The sequence below is a fragment of the Megalobrama amblycephala genome, linkage group LG1, assembly GCF_018812025.1.
Source record: "Megalobrama amblycephala isolate DHTTF-2021 linkage group LG1, ASM1881202v1, whole genome shotgun sequence".
NCBI lineage: Eukaryota > Metazoa > Chordata > Actinopteri > Cypriniformes > Xenocyprididae > Megalobrama > Megalobrama amblycephala.
In genome coordinates, this window is record NC_063044.1 from 11966717 (window position 1) to 11987016 (window position 20300).

At 42.0% G+C, this 20300-nt stretch overlaps 1 protein-coding gene across 3 annotated transcripts in view; it reads left to right on the top strand.

Annotated features, from left to right (window-relative positions):
* The window catches only part of LOC125263108, a 39005-nt gene that overhangs the window by 16411 nt on the left and 2294 nt on the right, over window positions 1-20300 (top strand). For 2 of the 3 annotated variants that reach the window (XM_048182005.1, XM_048181994.1), the window contains exons 5-7: window positions 300-473; window positions 3443-3604; window positions 19254-19300. In XM_048182005.1, coding sequence (XP_048037962.1) covers window positions 300-473; window positions 3443-3604; window positions 19254-19300 — 383 coding nt within the window. The remainder of the gene's footprint in view (window positions 1-299; window positions 474-3442; window positions 3605-19253; window positions 19301-20300) is intronic. The other variant, XM_048182013.1, reaches the window with a different exon arrangement.

Below are 20300 nucleotides of genomic sequence, written 5' to 3' on the forward strand. Positions count from 1 at the left end.
TATATATATATATATATATATATATATATGTTATATAATTTTCAGTTTTAGAATATTTTTAAATATAATTTAAATTGATTTTACACACTTAATATCGTATCTCATATCGAATATCACATTATGAATTGTTGAATTGTGCTACGAAACACTGGCCGCATTGAGTTCTCTTTCATACATGAATGGACAAACACACAAAATTATGCCAAAATGCCTGCTTTGTTGAATATCCTTGTAAATATAGTACAACAGTGCACCAGTACACTAGCATGCCATATAACCATAGTCCACTCTTTTATCAGATTAACAGCCTGTGATCTCACAGATCAGAACTGTGAAATTGTGGCTTCGACGCTGAAATCAACAAACTCCCTCCTGAGAGAGCTGGACCTGAGTAACAATGACCTGCAGGATTCGGGAGTAAAGCTGCTCTGTACTGGACTGAAGAGTTCAAACTGTCAACTCAACATACTCAGGTATTTATAGAGGGTTTAACTGGTCTGTGCAAAATAACAGTATAGAAATGTTCTATTCTAATATTTTATGCATCTGACTTACATTACTGGGTGTCCCAGACACTACACACTGGTTTGATCCCAATGTATTATTATAATCAGACAATCAAATCTGTTAATGGATGCCGTCCACTCCCCTCTGGACACCAAGTAATGTCAGTAAGAGTTCTTAGTGCCTTAAAGTTCCTTGCTGTCAAAACAAAAACAAAAAAATGCATAGACCCCAGTTTCTCTCTTTTTGAATGCATAAAATTTACAAGACTTCTTTAGAATTAGTTACAGCAGGGGCGGACTGGCCATCGGGAGTACCAGGAGTGGGCTGCTGGACAATGTGTCCCGGGAGTCCCGATGGGCTGCTGGACAATGTGGGCCAGCCGTTGCAACGTAAATATATATGAAGAATTATAGTAAATTTACATAATCTATATACTTCCGTCAGCCCATGTTCGCGCGTATTGTCCACTTGAGGCAAAAAAAAAAAAAAACTCTAATCCTTTTAGTGTGCCAAAGTTTTCTGTATGTCAGATAAGAGTGAATGTTTGTGTATCTGTTGTCAGGATTTCTTCAGTAATTTCACAATCATTTGAAAATTATTCATAAAAGGAAAGTGTTTAGAAAAGTGTCTAAAATATATAATTTTCTAATTAGTTCACATGCATTATTTTACAGACTGGTGATCAAAAGTTTGAAATAAGACTTCTTAAATGATTTTGAAAGAGGAAGGCGGAATTTATTTGATTGAAAATACAGTCAAATAGCAGTTTTCTGTGTGGATTTACTGTAAAATGTAATTTATTCCTGTGATCAAAGCTGATCAGCATCATTATTCCACTACTCAGATCCTTCAGAAATCTTTCTAATATGATGTATTTTTCAAACATAAGGATTTTTCCACTTTTTTCCACAATTGGACCTCTATTCCATAAAATGTCAGTAAGTCAAGTTCCTGAAAGGACAAACACTATAACCACTAGAAAGACACCATAAAACAGTCCACATTCTGCACTACATTCTAAGACCATACCAGAGCATATGGACTGATTTAATAGTAGGTATTGAACTTTAGTGAATTAAACTTCCCTGTATGGACCAGAGATTTGAAATTTTTTTCAAAATGATTTACTATTTGCCATGTGCACCCAGAAAGACAAATAATAAAATAAAGAAGTAGAGGTCGACGTCAGTTATGCGGTGATGCGCAGTGAAAAATAACACAGGGCTGCCCGTGGACGTGCCTGGCTTTAAATCGGTGCTACTAAACACAGATATCGGCCGATGCCGATATATTAAAAAAGATATCTCCGTGTTTAGTAGCGCCGATTTAAAGCCAGGCACGTCCGCGGGCAGCCCTGTGTTATTTTTCACAGCGCATCACCGCATAACTGACGTGCTGTGAGGATAATAAAAGATTAGACTATCAGCTCCTCTTTGAAAATGTTTTAAACATTTTTAGGTCTATTATACAATGAATAATTAAAATTAATAACAATCCATATTATTTCCTAGCACTGCAGTCATAAATGAAAATTAAGAGCAGTTTTAGGCTACTTCAAGCATAAACTTAAAAAAAAAAAAACAATCTCTTTAACCCAAAATACTATTCTTCTCATTTGTTTCACTATATGTAATAGTGAAAGACAGTTATATACCGTTATCAGCATATTAAGTTGAAATTCGTCTCTGAGAGAAAATGCTCCGTTAATGCAGCGTCAGACAGTTTCGTCACTTTTACTTTCATTTTGAATACTGACCAAGGTTAAGCTTTTACCGGCATAACTCTTCCGCAAAGTTTGCACATTGTTTCTTGTGTGATATCCATTGGCTCCCCTTCCTGGATATATATGTCGCACAGTTATTATCCTCATTAAACCTGTCTAACGTTAACCGTCAAGAATGTCAGAAATCACTAAGAGTAGCAACATGACAACGTTTTTAATTGATTTTTATTCATAAAGTTGTATTTATTTTATTTAATTGTATATTTAAGTTTACATTTATGTTCCAACAAACTTGAAAAATTCTGCTTGATAAATGCTCTAAAACTTTTATGTAAATTATTGACAGATTTTGTTTATATTAGCCTACCTGTTTTATATATTTAATACTTGGTCAGTTTATTGATTTGTTTGGTTAACTTTGGATAAATATTTTATTTTAATACAGTGCAGTGCACAAAATTAAGATTCGAGAGATGTCAAGGTTCAAATCAGTGTTCAATAAATGATGTTAAGTTTAGAAATGTTGTGCATCCACTTATTATTAGTGTGACATTTTAGAATGCAAATGAAGGGGAAAACTTCAAGATATCGGCCCTAAAAATCGGCAGCACATATCGGCCATCGGCTGACCCTGACGTCTAAACGTCGGCATCGGTTATAGAAAAACCCATATCGGTCAATCTCTATAAAGAAGTATGTCAGTCATTCATTAAAGTTATTGATAAGCAGTTCAATAATAATAATAAAAAGATGGCATTTAAAATTCTGTATAAATATAATTTATATTTCTGTTATAATCTTTTGCCCCAGTCCGCCCCTGAGTTACAGAGTGGATGTGGTCTTACCTCGGAAAGGCATTTATTTTGTTTAAAGGAGAAAAATAAAGAGGGGCTCTGGTGTCCTGGTTGTTACTGTTCTGAGACGTTGTGTAGACATGAAGTGATGAGAGCAGTTTGCAGGGTCTGATGGCTCTGGTGGTTCATGTTCATGTATTTTGAGAAATAAACAGTTGTCATATATGCATAACTCTTTCTGAGAGTATTCTCATATATCAGACAGTAACATGATTTCATTGCAATCAGTCAGAGGTCTTTGTAAAGGTAATTGATGGGTGAAATTTAGCCTGCAATCTGGCAGTTAAAGAGCCCTGTCATTTATTATTTATATATGCATATTATTCTGTCTAAATAAGAACATTTACTGTTGTTGTAGATTATCACACTGTTTGGTGACAGAAGAAGGTTGTGCTGCTCTGGTATCAGCTCTGAGTTCAAACCCTTCACATCTGAGAGAGCTGGATCTGAGCTACAATCATCCAGGAGAATCAGGACCGAAGCTGCTTTCTGAAGCACTCAACCATCTGGACAAACTCTAGTATGTTGAGCAGAAAATCACCCTGACTAGTCTGTGTGTGTGTGAGAGATTTTCATAGTATTTGTGGTTGTCAAGAGACACTTTTTTTTTTCTTAATCAGGATGTAGAAGAACAATAATATACTGGCAAACCTGCTTTGATGCTGAAACCGACAACTTCTTACAGCCGAAGCACACTGAATCACTGAAACATTAATCACAATTTCTGAAGATTTTACTATTTTTTTTACCACAACACCTCTTTCCTAATTTTTTTCTGCAAAATGTGTGAAAAATAAGAGAAAGAGGAGAAACTCAGAGATTGATGGATTTTCTGTGATTGTGTGAGAGATTGTCAGATTGTATTTTTGAGACAAAAGTGAACTGTATTTGTGAAGACAGAGAAAGAATCAACAGAGGAAGGAAATGAGGGAGTGTGTGTCTACACAATATGAGAAGCTTCTGTGTTTGATCAGCGATCAGGCCATATTGGTGTGATTTCAAACTAACAAGGGTTCCCATTCAGTCGGTCACGTTCGACGTACGTCGGACAGACCGACGAATAGGAATCTCGCTAGAGAGGCCAATCTACTTCGAGTGTAACTAAAACGAGCCAATGCACATTGGCATGCAATCATATGCATCAGCTGCTCGCCTCGCAGCGCGGGTATATAATGAGCAGCAGGTGCGTTGCATCTTCAGCTTTTCGCTTCGGAGCCGAACGGTGTTTGTTCCTGTTCTCTGCAAGCGAGTGTCTGCTAGAAGACGAGTCAAGCTTTTTGGTTGAACTTCTCTTTTTTTCCGAGTGCAGGCGAACAGCACAGCAGCGGGGTTGAAGTCCTCTCTTTTTCTGTTTTTGTTTCGTTTGCCGTTTTTGAGCAAATAGCTGTTTTGACAGCGTCGGAAGGCTGTTCTCACGGCCGGTACGGTGCGCTTTTGAGCGCTGAAAAGCCGTTTTTACGGCTGGTAAGAGTGAGCGCCTTCAAAGAGAGAGAGCACACGACAGGCTGCACATAATCCCTGTCTGTGTTGCGGCGGCCGTTCCCCTGCGTGCTTCAGCACTTTTAAAAGAGTAAAGTCCCTGAAAGAGCTTACACAAGTAGATTCGCATCTTTTTAAAGATGACATCCTACTTGTGTTTCTGGATGCGGTCGTTCCTGTCCTCACTGATGGCCACGATCACTGTTTCACATGTCTGGGCGCGTGTTGAAATGATGTTCGTGGGTGTTTCATGTTTTCATATGAGAACATGATCACGTCGACACGCCGGTCGTGACTCTTCTTTCTCCGGGAAGCTTGAGTCCCCTCTGTTGTTGGCCATGCAGCTGCCGCTTGTGTGTAAAAGCACAGCCGCGGGTCTGCCCGACACTCTGGGAAGACCGTGGAGATCAGCGAGAGCAAACCTCTTGCTCCTCTGCGTGTCGTGTGCCGTCGAGCTGCCGGGCTGCAGCGCGGGTTGTCACGGCAACCCAGCGCTCGCTCGGCGCTCTAGATGCGCGGTTCCCTTGCATAATCTCCATTGTAGCGCCCTCTCTGGTGCACCAGAAGAGGTCTACTTTGCTGATATGGCTTGGGTGACATGAGGTTGAGGGGTTCCTTCGGGGAACCAACCCCCTAGGGCCCCTCCCTCTCTAGCGCATTGCAAGCTGTGCAGTTTCTGGATTGGATTGCTGGTCCTTCTCATAGGGGAACCTAGCATTTCATTCAGAGCTCCAGCTGAGGGACAGACGTCGATTGCAGCATCGGAGAGAGTGCTGTTATGCTCTGGAAATGAGGGTGACGCTGCCCACTGTAATGGTGTGTGCTTATGCTGACTCAGATTCGGAGTTTACAGCCATGCTTTCCTGGGTCTTCCAGATGTGCATGGAAAACTTGGCAGTATGGGGGTATGTTGGTGCCATAAATATGGAATGCCAAAATCTGCATAAGTTTTTCCTCTCTCACTACCCTCTTGGTTGGGGTGGCTGTACACAGACCACACCCACCCTGCATGTGAGGCCAAGGCACTCTTTTTGCATGATGGTAGTTCTGTGCTGGGGTTGAGCTGCGCTTGTTGACTAACCGTGATCAAAGTCACGGCGCAGGCCCTCAGCCAGACGATGTCCACCTCAGTGGTCCAGAAGTGCCCCCTGGCTTACCTTGTGAGGTGCGAGAGGTTGTCAAGCTAAATGCTTTCTCAATGCTCCCATCTTACGAGGTGGCCTTTTCGGTGACACTGTCGAGGACTGAGCCCAGCGGTTCTCCTCAGTTAGTAGCGGATCGGGGAGCTTCCCATGACAAACCATTGAGTTCCTCTTGGGCCGCCCCTCGGTCTGCTCGTCGCCAAGGGTGTTGTCCCCTGCAAGAAACTCTGGCCCAGCATGCTCTGCTGTGTCCATTGCGGGGAGATGACGCCTCCCGTCTCTGCAGCTGTTAAGTGGTTGGTGAGAATCACCCCTGAGACGGGCGACCCAGAGATGGGTGGGGCTGCTCTTCCACCCCTGGAGGAGGGCCGGGTGGTAAATCCTTTTATTGGGTTTGTTTCTGTTCCGCCACTGACCCAAGAGGCAGTGGTACCCAAAATTAAAAGAGCAGTTCCTCCATTTCCAGGTCTGAAGAGGGTTGGAGAGCAGTGGGAGGAGAAAAACCTCACCACTCTCATCCCCCTCTTCTGTCGCCAGCGGACAGCAGCGAGCAGCCAAAGCCTCGACTGCTCCCTCTGTCCATCTGTGGAACCAGGTAAGTAGTTGCCTAGCACACTGTGACGCCGCTTCGGGCCGCCTCTCAAAGAGAGCCCCCCCGAGCCGCGTCCCTGTGTTCCACCTCGCTGCCCCGCTGCGGGTACGCCGGTGGTCTCTTTGGTCCCACTTGTACGGTCTCTGCGAGCCCGGTTAGCGCTCCCCAGTCCGTCTCGCTGGCTCATTCGGACCATCAGGCTCGGCTATGCGATTCAGTTCGCCCGGCATCCCCCCAAGTTCAGGGACGTCCTCTTCACTACAGTGAAAGATGTCGTTGCCCCTGTCTTACGTGCGGAGATCGCAGTCCTACTGGCGGAGGACGCGATGGAGCCGGCCCCTCCAGCCGATATGAGGTCAGGGTTCTACAGTCCCTACTTCATTGTACCCAAAAAGAGCAGTGGGTTATGACCGATCTTGGACCTGCGAGTTTTGAATCGGAGCCTGTACAAGCTACCGTTCAAAATGCTGACGCAGAAGCGCATTTTTGAGTGCATCCGTCCCCGAGATTGGTTTGCAGCGATCGACCTGAAGGACGCGTACTTCCATGTCTCGTTTATTCCGCAACACAGGCCATTCCTGCGCTTTGCGTTCGAAGGTCGAGCATATCAGTACAGAGTCCTACCCTTCGGGCTGGCCCTGTCTCCCTGCGTCTTTACGAAAGTCGTAGGGGGAGCCCTTGTTCCCATGAGAGAACAGGGTGTTCGCATTCTCAACTACCTTGACTGGCTCATTCTAGCACAGTCCTGGGGTTAGTTGTGCGAACACAAGGATTTGGTGCTCAGACACCTCAGCCAGTTGGGTCTTCAGGTCAACTGGGAAAAGAGCAAACTCTCCCCTGTGCAGAGGATCTCTTTTCTCGGTATGGAGCTGGATTCGGTCGAACAGATAGCATGCCTCACAGAGGAACGTGCTCAGTCGGTGTTGAACTGCCTGAATACGTTCAATGGCAGGACAGCGGTCCCACTGAAATTCTTTCAGAGGCTCCTGGGGCATATGGCGGCCGCGGCGGCAGTAACCCCGCTTGGTCTGCTTCATATGAGACTGCTTCAACACTGGCTTCACGGCCGAGTCCCGAGATGGGCGTGGCAACGCGGCACGTTCCGGGTGCTAATCACTCAGGAGTGCCGCCAAGCCTTCAGTCCGTGGTCGGACCCTTTGTTCTCCGGGCAGGAGTGCCCCTAGAACAAGTGTCCCGGCATGCTGTGGTATTCACAGATGCTCCTGCCACCGGCTGGGGTGCCACGTACAACGGGCATGCAGTGTCAGGGGTTTGGACGGGACCCCATCTGCATTGGCACATCAATTGCCTCGAGTTGCTAGCAGTACGTCTTGCTCTGAGCCGCCTCAAAGAGCCGCTACGGGGCAAGCATGTACTGGTCCGTACGGACAACACTGCGACCGTTGCGTACATCAACCATCAAGGTGGTCTACGCTCCCGTCGCATGTCGCAACTCGCCCGCCATCTCCTCCTCTGGAGTCAGAAGCGTCTGAGGTCGCTTCATGCCATTCTTGTCCCTGGTGTGCTCAGCCATGTGGCCGACGAGCTATCACGAGCTGAGCTGCCAGGAGAGTGGCGACTCCACCCCCAGGTGGTCCAGCTGATCTGGAGAGAGTTTGGAGAGGCTCAGGTAGACCTGTTTGCCTCACCGGAAACCTCCCACTGCCAGTTGTTTTACCCCCTGTCCGAGGGAACACTCGGGACAGACGCACTGGCACTCAGCTGGCCCCGGGGCCTTCGCAAATATGCGTTTCCCCCAGTGAGCCTACTTGCACAGACCCTGTGCAAAGTCAGGGAGGACGAGGAGCAGGTCCTCTTAGTTGCGCCCTATTGGCCCGACCAGACCTGGTTCCCAGAACTTTCACTCCTTGCGACAGCCCTCCCTGGCCCATTCCTCTGAGGAAGGACCTTCTTCTCAGAGACGGGGCACTCTTTGGCACCCGCATCCAGACCTCTGGAAACTCCATGTCTGGTCCCGGGACGGGACGCGGAGGTTCTAGGTGACTTACCCCCTGAGGTACTTAACACCATCACTTCGGCACTTGCACTGTCTACGAGACGTGCTTACGCCTCGAAGTGGAACCTGTTCGTCGAGTGGTGCTCTTCTTGCCGAGAAGACCCCCGAGGATGCTCGATCGGAGTCGTGCTTTCCTTCTTGCAGCAAGGGTTGGAGCGTAGGCTGTCCCCCTCCACCCTCAAAGTCCATACTGCTGCTATCTCCGCTTACCACGACCACATAGATGGCAAATCTGTTGGTCAGCACGACCTGGTCGTCAGGTTCCTTAGGGGGGCGAGACGGTTAAATCCTCCTCGTCCCCCCTCCATACCCTCTTGGGACCTCACTCTGGTGCTAAGAGCACTTCAGATTGCTCCCTTTGAGCCTTTGCAATCGGCAGACTTAAAGATTCTGTCTATGAAGACTTTGCTGCTGGTTGAATTGGCCTCCATCATGAGGGTAGGGGACCTGCAGTCATTTTCGGTCGACGTATCGTGCCTGGAGTTCGGGCCGGGTGATAGGCACGTGGTACTAAGACCCCGGCCTGGCTATGTGCCCAAGGTTCCTACCACTCCCTTCAGGGACCAGGTGGTGAGCCTGCAAGCGCTGCCCTCGGAGGAGGCAGACCCAGCCCTGGCTTTGCTCGGTCCAGTTCGCGCTTTGCGACAATACATAGACAGAACCAAAGCCTCAGGACCTCAGACCAGCTCTTTGTCTGTTATGGAGGCCAGCAGAAGGGAAAGGCTGTCTCCAAGCAGAGGATGGCCCACTGGATAGTGGATGCCATCGCCCTGGCTTACCAAGCTCAGGGCGTGCCCTGCCCGCTCAGGTTGCATGCTCACTCCACGAGAGGTGTCGCATCCTCCTGGGCGCTGGCTCGTGGCGCCTCGCTGACAGACATTTGTAGAGCTGCAGGCTGGGCGACACCTACACGTTCGCTAGATACTATAGCCTTCGTGTCGAGCCGGTCTCCTCCCGTGTTCTCGCCACAGGTCAGAGGCATGGAGAGGCCCCGGCTTAGTGTCGGCTTGCTGCGCTACATGCGCTTCTTTTCTCCAGAGAGTCCCTACAAGGCAGACCCTGTCGAGTCCTCCGATATCCCTTCGGCAGCCGACGTGGCGGAGCGTCTGGCGCCAGGCCTATACTCCGTTGTATCCTTGAGAACCGGGTTTAGGCTGGGTTCCATATGTGTGACCCTACGGGGATCCCATATGGTTGGTTCCACGGTTGCTCCTAAACGAAGCCCGTGTCTTTCCCTCTGGGAGAACCTACCCTTCATCGGGTTGGAGTCACCCCAGCTCTTCCATATGTAGCACAGCCCTACAGGGTTAGTCCATATGTACTTCTCCACATAACTCCTTCGGGGAAGGATGTGGCTTCCGCAACGTTCCTTTCCCAGCGAAAGGGTACGCTTTCCCAGCGTTATCCAATAGTCTCACTGAATGGGTTTTGGGGAACAGCAGTGATCGACTCTCTCTGTGTTAGCCCTGTCCCACCATCCTCAGGCAAGGGGGTTCAGGTGGCTTACTACAGAGCGCTGGAAGGGGGCAGCTCCTGTGGCGCTTTGGTAGGGATTCCTATTCGTCGGTCTGTCCGACGTACGTCGAACGTGACCGACTGAATGGGAACGTCTCGGTTACAAAGGTAACCCTCGTTCCCTGAAGGAGGGAACGGAGACGTACGTCCCGTCGCCACAGTCGCTGTACCCCGCTGATGCTGCTGCCTATCCGGTTCGGCTCCTCAGCGAAAACCTGAAGATGCAACGCACCTGCTGCTCATTATATACCCGCGCTGCGAGGCGAGCAGCTGATGCATATGATTGCATGCCAATGTGCATTGGCTCGTTTTAGTTACACTCGAAGTAGATTGGCCTCTCTAGCGAGATTCCTATTCGTCGGTCTGTCCGACGTACGTCTCCGTTCCCTCCTTCAGGGAACGAGGGTTACCTTTGTAACCGAGACGTTTGTTCTTTGAGATGTCAAGTCACCTTTATTTCTATAGTGCTTTATACAATACAGATTGTTTCAAAGCAGCTTTACAGGGATAAACAGGAAAATAACAAAATGAATGATGCAAACAGAATTCAGTTCTGCTGTAAAGCAGCTCTTTATTCAGCTGAAATCAGTTCAGTGTTGATTCAAGATAAAGATGTGAGTATATAAAAACACAAAGTGAGAAATAGTAATAAAGCTCCATCCACTTACTTATGTACGATATAATGCACCAAAAACCCACAGGCAACATAAATAATGTACAGAATAATGACAGAGTCTTTTATTTGTGAACGATAGTCTCAAGATGCGTCTGCAACAGTCATTGTTCACCGTCACTCTCCTCTGAGTGAAGTAATCCACCAGAGAAGACATTAATAATCCACACAGCAAAATCAAGTACTCGACCGTTATCATCTTCAAGGTTCCCGTGAAACTTACTCATATTTCACTCTTGGTATATTAGTCTTTTCTTGTGTTATTCTGTTCCACATCCCTAGAAATTCCTTCACGTCAAGTGATGTAAAGTCTCTCTGAACTTTTTCTTTCGTGAGATTTGTGTTGATCAATTACAGCTGTAAAGGGTTTCTATAGAAATAACATACAAACATCATTTCCAGAAGAGTTGAGACATTGTGAAAAATGCAATAAAATCAACAATCTGTTATTTGTTAATTCTCTCGAACCTCATAACTGACAAAAGTACAAAGAAAAGGTTTCCAATGTTTTCATTGAACAACTTTATTGTATTTTGTAAGTATAAACACATTTTGATTTTGATGGCTGCAACACACTCCAGAAAAGTTGGGCCAGAGCCGTGTTTACCACTGTGTCACATCACCTTTCCTTTTAATTACAATTTTTAATCGTTTGGGAATTGAGGATACTAATTGTTGAAGTTTTGCAAGTGGATTTTTTTACCCAATTTCGTCTGATACAAGACATCTGTCATCGTTGTCTGATTGTCTTTTCATGATGTGCCAAACATTTTAAATAAGAGTCAGATCTGGACTGCAGTCAGTCAGACACATCCACTGTATGGTGTAGAGCAGGGGTAGCCTCCTCAACAGCTGGCCCGTCAGCATTAAATTTTTGGCCCGCATTATGCTACATATAAATATATTTTTATTATAATATACTTTCAAAATGAGCGTGAATAGTACTTTGTTTTTTACACGTACACTAGGGAATGCGTACAGTACATGTGACGCTGTAATCATCAGAGAATGTGTATAGTGTACGGCCGCAGCACAGTGTTTCTAACCACAGAGAACAATGTAGACTGAAGGCACTTTGCACGTGCGCATTAATTAGTTTTTACACTAATTTTAATTTGTCCACAAAGTGTCAGCACTGAAACGACTGTTGTTTCAGTCTGAACACAAAGAATATACACTAACAAGAAGCGAAACTCAATAGAACGTTCCATTGAAACACCAGCGCCCAGCAGCGGCCCTGCGTTTCTGCCAGTTTGTGGTGAAAGCGACTCGTCGGTCCACTAGTTTCTATGGCAATATCAGTTGCTTTGTTAAAAAAAAGTACATTAAAGGCCCTCTAAGCGATGTCACGCGTTTTTAGGCCAAAACATTTTTTGTCACATACAGCAAACATCTCCTCACTATCCGCTAGCTGCCTGTCCCCTGAACACACTGTAAAAAACCGCGGTCTCTGTAGTCGCCACAAGCTCCGAAAACGGCAACAAAAACAAACTGGTGCAGCCTGGACCATGAAATAAACACGCTCCAGCCAATAACCGACAAGAATGATTTTAAATGCGCGTTCATGACTGTTTCAGGAAGCACGGAGGGGAGGGGGAGGGGAGGGGGAGGAGGAGGGAGGGTCTAGCTAGCCTCTGTTTTGTTTGACAACACTTCGAACGTCAACAGGAAGTTACTCCGCCCAGGATCGCTTAGAGAACCTTTAAATCTAAAATCCAACCTGAATGATGACAACACAGAATAAAATACTATCACTAGTGATCATCAAATCCTTTTAACAGTTTATTTTACACACTTTGTCTTCCACTTTTTTCACAAAGCTTTTGCTCTCTAGAAACCCAGTCAGTTTGGTTTAAAATTCTTCGAAGTTCAAGTATTAGCATTATAAACACTGAATTAATACCAACATATGAAATTAAATTAAGGACATGCATCAGAAAAATTGGGAATGTTGGAAAATAAATATATAACAGAAAATAACAGCTTGTTTTTGCAGTGATGTATGTTAAAGCAAAAGTGGGAATTATGGGATAACAGACACAGCAATGCATCATCCCTAGTGAAAAAAAAGAATGCTAAGTATACTTGCAGCCAGACTAATTATTAGTGTATTTCAAGTGTGTTAATGATTAGTTAACTTAAAGTGTACTATTTTGAAACAACTAATTTTGTACCAAGTATATTTTAGTTGTAATTAAAGGGTTAGTTCACCCAAAAATGAAAATTCTGTCATTTATTACTCACCCTCATGCCGTTCCACACCCGTAAGACCTTCGTTCATCTTCAGAACACAAATTAAGATATTTTAGTTGAAATCCGATGGCTCGATGAGGCCTCCATAAGGACATAAGTACATATTTAGTGTACTTTTGTGTGCTAAATTGGAACAACTTCAAGTATACTTAGTACACTTTAAGTATTTGCCTGTGTAGGGACTAATGACATGCTTGATTAGTGATATTAAAGTGTAGTCTTACATAATCTCACACAATACAGTATTATAATTGTGCTACCATTTAAATACTGTTTAATGAATTACTTAGGTGACATATTCCCAAAGTTGAATGCATTTGTTTTCAAGGCCATTAAAATAAATAAAATGTAACATAAAATAAATTAAAATAAATAAAATGTAACATAAACTTACCATGTTTTTCATTAAAGAAAAAAAAAATACTGGACCAATGGTGACCCTCTATACACAAATACAAATTACACATTATATTCATGTTCTGATGAGCTTCTCATTATTGTGTCTGATGATCACATTTGGCCACTTCTGTATGGCAGTTCATTGAATTTCCAACTGACCATCAATGCAGCAAAAGAAAGCCACTTTTATGTTGACTGTGGGCTTCCCTGCAGTTGTTGGAGCCGTTGATGAACTCATGACACATCATTGCTCTAACTGTAAATGAGGAGACGTATATAAAATAAACTTTTAAAAGGATTTGATGATCACTAGTGATAGTATTTTATTCTGTGTTGTCATCATTCAGGTTGAATTTTAGCTTTATTTAACTTTTAAAACTTTAACATTTTTTTAACAGAGCAGCTAAAATTGCCAAATGCCAAAATGGCAGAAACGTAGGGCTGCTGCTGGAGCCGGTGTTGCACTGGAACGTTCTATTAAGTTTTGCTACTTGTTAATGTATATTCTTTGGTCCAGTTGGCATTTTCACCCCATAATAGTGTACTTTTGTGTGCTAAATTGGAACAACTTCAAGTATACTTAGTACACTTTAAGTATTTGCCTGTGTAGGGACTAATGACATGCTTGATTAGTGATATTAAAGTGTAGTCTTACATAATCTCACACAATACAGTATTATAATTGTGCTACCATTTAAATACTGTTTAATGAATTACTTAGGTGACATATTCCCAAAGTTGAATGCATTTGTTTTCAAGGCCATTAAAATAAATAAAATGTAAATAAAATGTAACATAAAATAAATTAAAATAAATAAAATGTAACATAAACTTACCATGTTTTTCATTAAAGAAAAAAAAAATTACTGGACCAATGGTGACCCTCTATACACAAATACAAATTACACATTATATTCATGTTCTGATGAGCTTCTCATTATTGTGTCTGATGGCCGCTTACACAGAGTCAGAAACTCGTGAAGAACAGCATCTGTTAACAGAATATACAAAACATATAAGGTCAGACAGCATGTTCAGATTTTATTCACGTTTACAATAGTCTGTCTAAATCCTATATTGAACCAATATTATTTCTGAACAGTAAATGAGGATTAGCAGCAGGAACTGTATCAGTACGGCATGTCGATATTGTTTTCGGTATATAGTCAAGCATACAACACTTTATGAATTAATACCGTACCGAATACAGGCCGAATTGACCAATCTGAACGTTGGCGTTTTGGTGCTGCATACAAACATGTGCCATAAACCACCACACACAAACTCAAAAAGGAGATATCAAGCCGAAATCTCGCTCTCCGTTTGTTAGAGCAAAAATAAAATAAATAAATAAATAAAATAAAAAACAACTGTTAAATTGACCTCCAAATAGCAGGACTTTTCTCCGGTTCTTTCAGGATCGCGTAGGTCATTAAATTTCCGGTTGTCGTCACCATCAAGGTCAGTCTGTGATGTCACTTGATTGAACTGGTCAGAATTTCCAAGATTGAGCGATCTATTGCGCTTTCAGTGTTTTATTAAATAAATTATACATTGAGACATTATACTTCACCTGAAAACCCTGAGTGACTGAGCGAGGGGGATTCAGACGAGTACCGTGACGTCAGCAGCTCTGATTGGCTGAAGACAGTGAGCAACAAAATCTGATTGGTCACAGACCAAGTTGAAGAGACATTTAAATTCTGATAAGTCTGGAGTGGAGTTCAACCACTCAACATATTTTTTTCACATGTAACGTTACTTGTGCTGCTGATGTTTTGTTTAATATTGATTTGTGTGCACGAATGTAAAATGATTCTGCCAGTGTAAACTTGTTAAACATATGTACTCATATTTGGAAATTAGAGGCTAAACTGCATATATTAAATGTGCTTTTAATGCATTAGTCATACTGAAATAAATAAGCACAAGTAATGAAATTAATTCCAAGGATGAATAAATAAACTTAAAAAATATACTCAAATTTAACTTTAAATACACTACAACTTCAAGGAAGCACAAAAAATGAACATACAGTACACAAGAGTAAATACAAACAAGAGTTTCTTGTTAATCGCAAACAATTTTGCTTAAACCATCAAAATATGAGGAAAATATTTTTATTTTTATGTTATTTAAATATTTTAAAATATAACATTAACTACAACATAATCAGTTTTTAATATTTAATTGGTTCTCTCTTGTTTTTGCATGTGTTCATAATTTCTTTGTATGACAGACTGGCCAAAAATAATTTGAAATTTCATTTCATTATCACACATGAAACAATTGACTCCAAGCACAGCTACACGATATGCTTACATCTTTTAACACATTTTTAAAAAATATTTGAATTAAGGTTGAAGATGTCAGTTTTCCTATGGCTGGACATCACATTTGGCCACTTCTCTATGGCAGTTCATTGAATTTCCAACTGACCATCAATGCAGCAAAAGAAAGCCACTTTTATGTTGACTGTGGGCTTCCCTGCAGTTGTTGGAGCCGTTGATGAACTCATGACACATCATTGCTGATGACACAACTGTAAATGAGGAGACGTATATAAAATAAACTTTTAAAAGGATTTGATGATCACTAGTGATAGTATTTTATTCTGTGTTGTCATCATTCAGGTTGGATTTTAGCTTTAATTAACTTTTAAAACTTTAACATTTTTTTAACAGAGCAGCTAAAATTGCCAAACGCCAAAATGGCAGAAACGCAGGGCTGCTGCTGGAGCCGGTGTTGCACTGGAACATTCTATTAATTCTATTAACAAGTTTTGCTACTTGTTAATGTATATTCTTTGGTCCAGTTGGCATTTTCACCCCATAATGGTGTGAAATCTAGTGGCTTTTGCCCAAACAGGATAAGAGTTTCACCTCTTGGGTTCTTTACTCTTTGTTGAAAAGAAACAGAGAAGACAGAACAAGAGTAACAACAAACACAATAGCCGACCGTGTTGAAGAGCGCTCGTGTGAGGGGATTAAAAGATGCCAGCCACTCTGTACAATGTACAAAATGTACAAAGACATTTTATTATGACTATTTGAGCGAAAAAGACTAGACAAGCATGAATCTCTCTAGTGCGCATGTGTCGAGCACTTGTGTTCGTGAACGCTATAAAAAGACTCGAGACTGTGCACGCAAGTAAAAACGAAGTAACTTTATTTTTTCATCTTGTAATGCAGTTGACATAACTCAAACTTTGCAGTGTGTGAGTTGCCGATAGTCCTCTTAGCAGCATGAAAAACAAAACTTTTATTCTTTATGTCAATGTGTTATAAACAGAAAGCAAGCAGAGAGCGCTCCCATTACAGATCTGTCTTCACATCATTGAGCTCACGGAAAATATCTTATTTATCATGTTTACAACGTTGGTTATAATTAGAGAATTCATGAGATTGTGATTGAACAAAAAAAAAAAAAAGATTTTTTGGATTCTGAACAAATTAAAAGGTAGTAATAATAATAATAATAATAATAATAATAATAAAAACAAAACCTTTGAGTGACTCTCAGTACAAATAGACGCTATAAAAAGTGTTAAAAAGGTGCAATGGAGTATAAAAGACTATAAAAAGTGCAATATTTTCATCTTACTGACAAACAGCCAGAACTGAAATTACTTGAAAACAATGCAGATATTTCACTATGAATAAAAGCTTTTTTTCATAAGTTCTTGTTTTTCTTTATGCATTTGTACATTAAGAATACAGCAAGACAAGCTATTAATCCTTTTTTAAATGTCATTTTTCATGTTCAGTGATGCTTTAAATAGGACAACCATTAAAGTACTAGTAAGACTCAGCTAGATAATAAACTGCACAAATATTGTCTTATAGGCCTAAATAAAAGTATTTCGATTCAAGTTATAATTTTTGTCTCTTTGCATTTCATGTGTTTAAAACACGGCTCTCTTGGCCTCTGAACTCGAGTACCGCTGGTGTCGAATGTCTAGAAACCTCTGATGAATCACGTGCAGAATGAGGACTGACTTTATCTTGTTTCCCAGTAAAGATGTCATCTTGATGGCAGTTTATGTCTGTTTAATCTCAATCCACGCCTCCATGTCAGTGATTCCTTCACACAAATGTGAGTCACTCATGCTGTTGCACCATGACAGATGTTTGCTTCTGCACCTGTCGCTGATGAAAGTCTGGATGGTCACTTTCATCTTAGGTACTGAGAACTCGATGTCCATTTTTTCCAAAAACAAGCTGAAGCATGGACTCATCTGACCACAGCACACATTTCCACTTTTAGACCATCTGAGATGAGCTCGAGCTCAGAGAACTCAGCAGCATCTCTGCATTGAACAGATGTGTATCTTTCTTCTTGTGTAACAGAGATTAGAGCTGCATTTTATTGATTCAGCATCAGACTGTTAAGTGACAACTGTTTTCCAAGGTACTCCTGAGTCCATGTGACTGTATTTAACACATGACGGTTTCTCATGCAGTGCAATCTGAGGGGTCAAAGGTCACACACATTCAAATGAGGTTTCTCTGGATTCCCTGAATTTTTTTTTACAATATTATGTATGGTAGATGGTGGAAGACATTAATTCTTTGCAATCTTGCATTGAGAAATGTGATTTTTGAATTGTTTGACAATTCTCTCATGACATTTGGCACAAAGTGTTGAGCCATGACCATCTTTTCTTGACTGAGAATCTCTTTTAAACCCAATCATGATTCCCTCACCTGTTACCAATTCACCTGCTAAATGTGGACTGTTTACCAACAGTTTAACTTGGATATTATATAATCTTTTCACTTTTATTTTGCTTCTGTCCCAACTTTTCTGGACTGTGTTGCAGCCATCAAAATTAAAATTAGTTTATATTCACAAAATACAATGATGTTGTTCAGAGAAAACATTGGAAATCTTTTCTTTGTACTTTTGTCAGTTAAAAAATGGTTCAAGAGAATTAACAAATCACAGATTGTGGTTTTTATTTTACAAAAATGTCCCAACTCTTCTGGAAATGGGGTTTGTGCATAAACAGGGTTTTTGACATTAAATATATGAATCGATCTGTAGAAGTCCCACAGCAAGCATTTGTTCATTTATATTTCTGTCTTATATGTAGATCTACAAACTGATGGATTAATAAAAAACTAAATGATGCTTATTTGAAAATGTAAAAATGGAGAAAGTTTTCTGTGACGGGTAGATTTAGTGCAGGAGGACAAAATATAGAGTTTGTACAGTGTGTGTGTGTGTTTTGTGTACTTGTTTAGCTGCTGTATTGTGAGGGACAAATGTCCTTATTTAACCCTTTGACGTGTACGATCACACCGGTGTGATCAGAATGTTCAGTGCATCACGTGATCAACTGAAAATTCGAATGTGCGTGTGCGCTTTGGCTGGCGCTAAACCAGAGACGGACGCGTGGTTTTCAATCAAATAATGTTTATTTTAGGTTTCAGACATTAAATACACATGAGTACTAACAAAACAATATATTAAGAGTTTGTAAAATACACAATGATGTCTATAGAAGCAGAAATAATTTCCATTATAATTAGACGACACGTTTAATTCATATCAGATACACATTGTGAAAGTAACTTTAAAGCTTACTCTATTCTTCCCCAGTTCACCGACTCACTTACTTTCATGTATTTCGGGAGAAGTGGATGAATTCACGGTTTGTAAATCCAACAGATCCGATTCTCTGTGCGGCGCAAACTAACATTGCGGCGCCCATCGCTCATATGGCTCAACTAACATGATCGTTATAAAGGTGTTTAAATAGCAAAACACATCCACTTGCACATATTTGGCAATCGGAATATTAGATATTTCATGCTATAGTTAACAAATTTGGGAATATTTTCAATAAAAAAGGAAAAATTAAATGAAAGCAGATCATCATTCATAAAGTGCTGCGGTGTGTCACGTAACAAGCAATGACGCGTCACCATGGAAACCATGAAGTGATACGTTCTAAATAACGGTCGCCTTAAAAAACTCACGCTGGGGGGTCAGCCAGAATATTTTAAACTTACGTGCGAAAGGGTTAAATTAACTTATTGAGGACAATTTACTCTTCTATATAGTGAAACAAACGTGTGTCTTTGTGTTTTCTAGTGTGGATCACGGAGGAGAGTTCATGATTACATCAAGACTACACAAATGTAAGTCGTCAAACTCACAGTTTCAATGTTTGTTGTTTTGTTATTAAGTTCGCTTGAAAAAGACACATGTACTGATCTACTATTTAACTTTCTTCTTCTTCTAAGACTAAATTTCTAAATGCTGCTCCTCCTAGAGTTGAAACTCACATCTATCTATCTATCTATCTATCTATCTATCTATCTATGCACCCTAAGCAACTGCATAGCAACCACCCAGAATACCCTAGTGACAACCCAGAGTACCCTAGCAACCACATAGCAACACCCTAGCAATGTACCTGAATACTAGCAACACCCAGAATACCATAGCAACACCCTAGCAACCACCCAGAGTATCCTAGTAACCGCATAGCAACACCTTAGCAACCTAACCGTGAACCTAGCAACCTCATAAGAACACCCAGCAACCACCCAGAATACCATAGCAATCGCATAGAAACATCCTATCAACCGCATAGTAACACCCTAGCAACTACCCTAGTAAGCTAGCAACTGCATAACAACACCCTAGTAACACCCCAGCGACCACCCAGAGTATTCTAGCAACCACATAGCAACACCCTGGCAACCACCAAGAGTACCCTAGCAAACGCATAGGAACACCCAAGCAACCACCTAGAATACCTTAGTAACCACATAGGAACACCTTAGCAAACAGACTGAGTACCCTAGCAACCACATAGTAACATCCTAGCAACCACCTAGAATTCCCTAGCAACCGTATAGTAACACTCTAGAAACTACTCAGAATACCCTAGCAACCATATAGGAACACACTAGCAACCACCTAGAATACCCTAGCAACCGCATAGGAACACTCTAGAAACCACTCAGAATACCCTAGCAACCGCATAGGAACACACTAGCAACCACCTAGAATACCCTAGCAACCGCATAGGAACACACTAGCAACCACCTAGAATACCCTAGCAACCATATAGGAACACTCTAGAAACCACTCAGAATACCCTAGCAACCGTATAGGAACACACTAGCAACC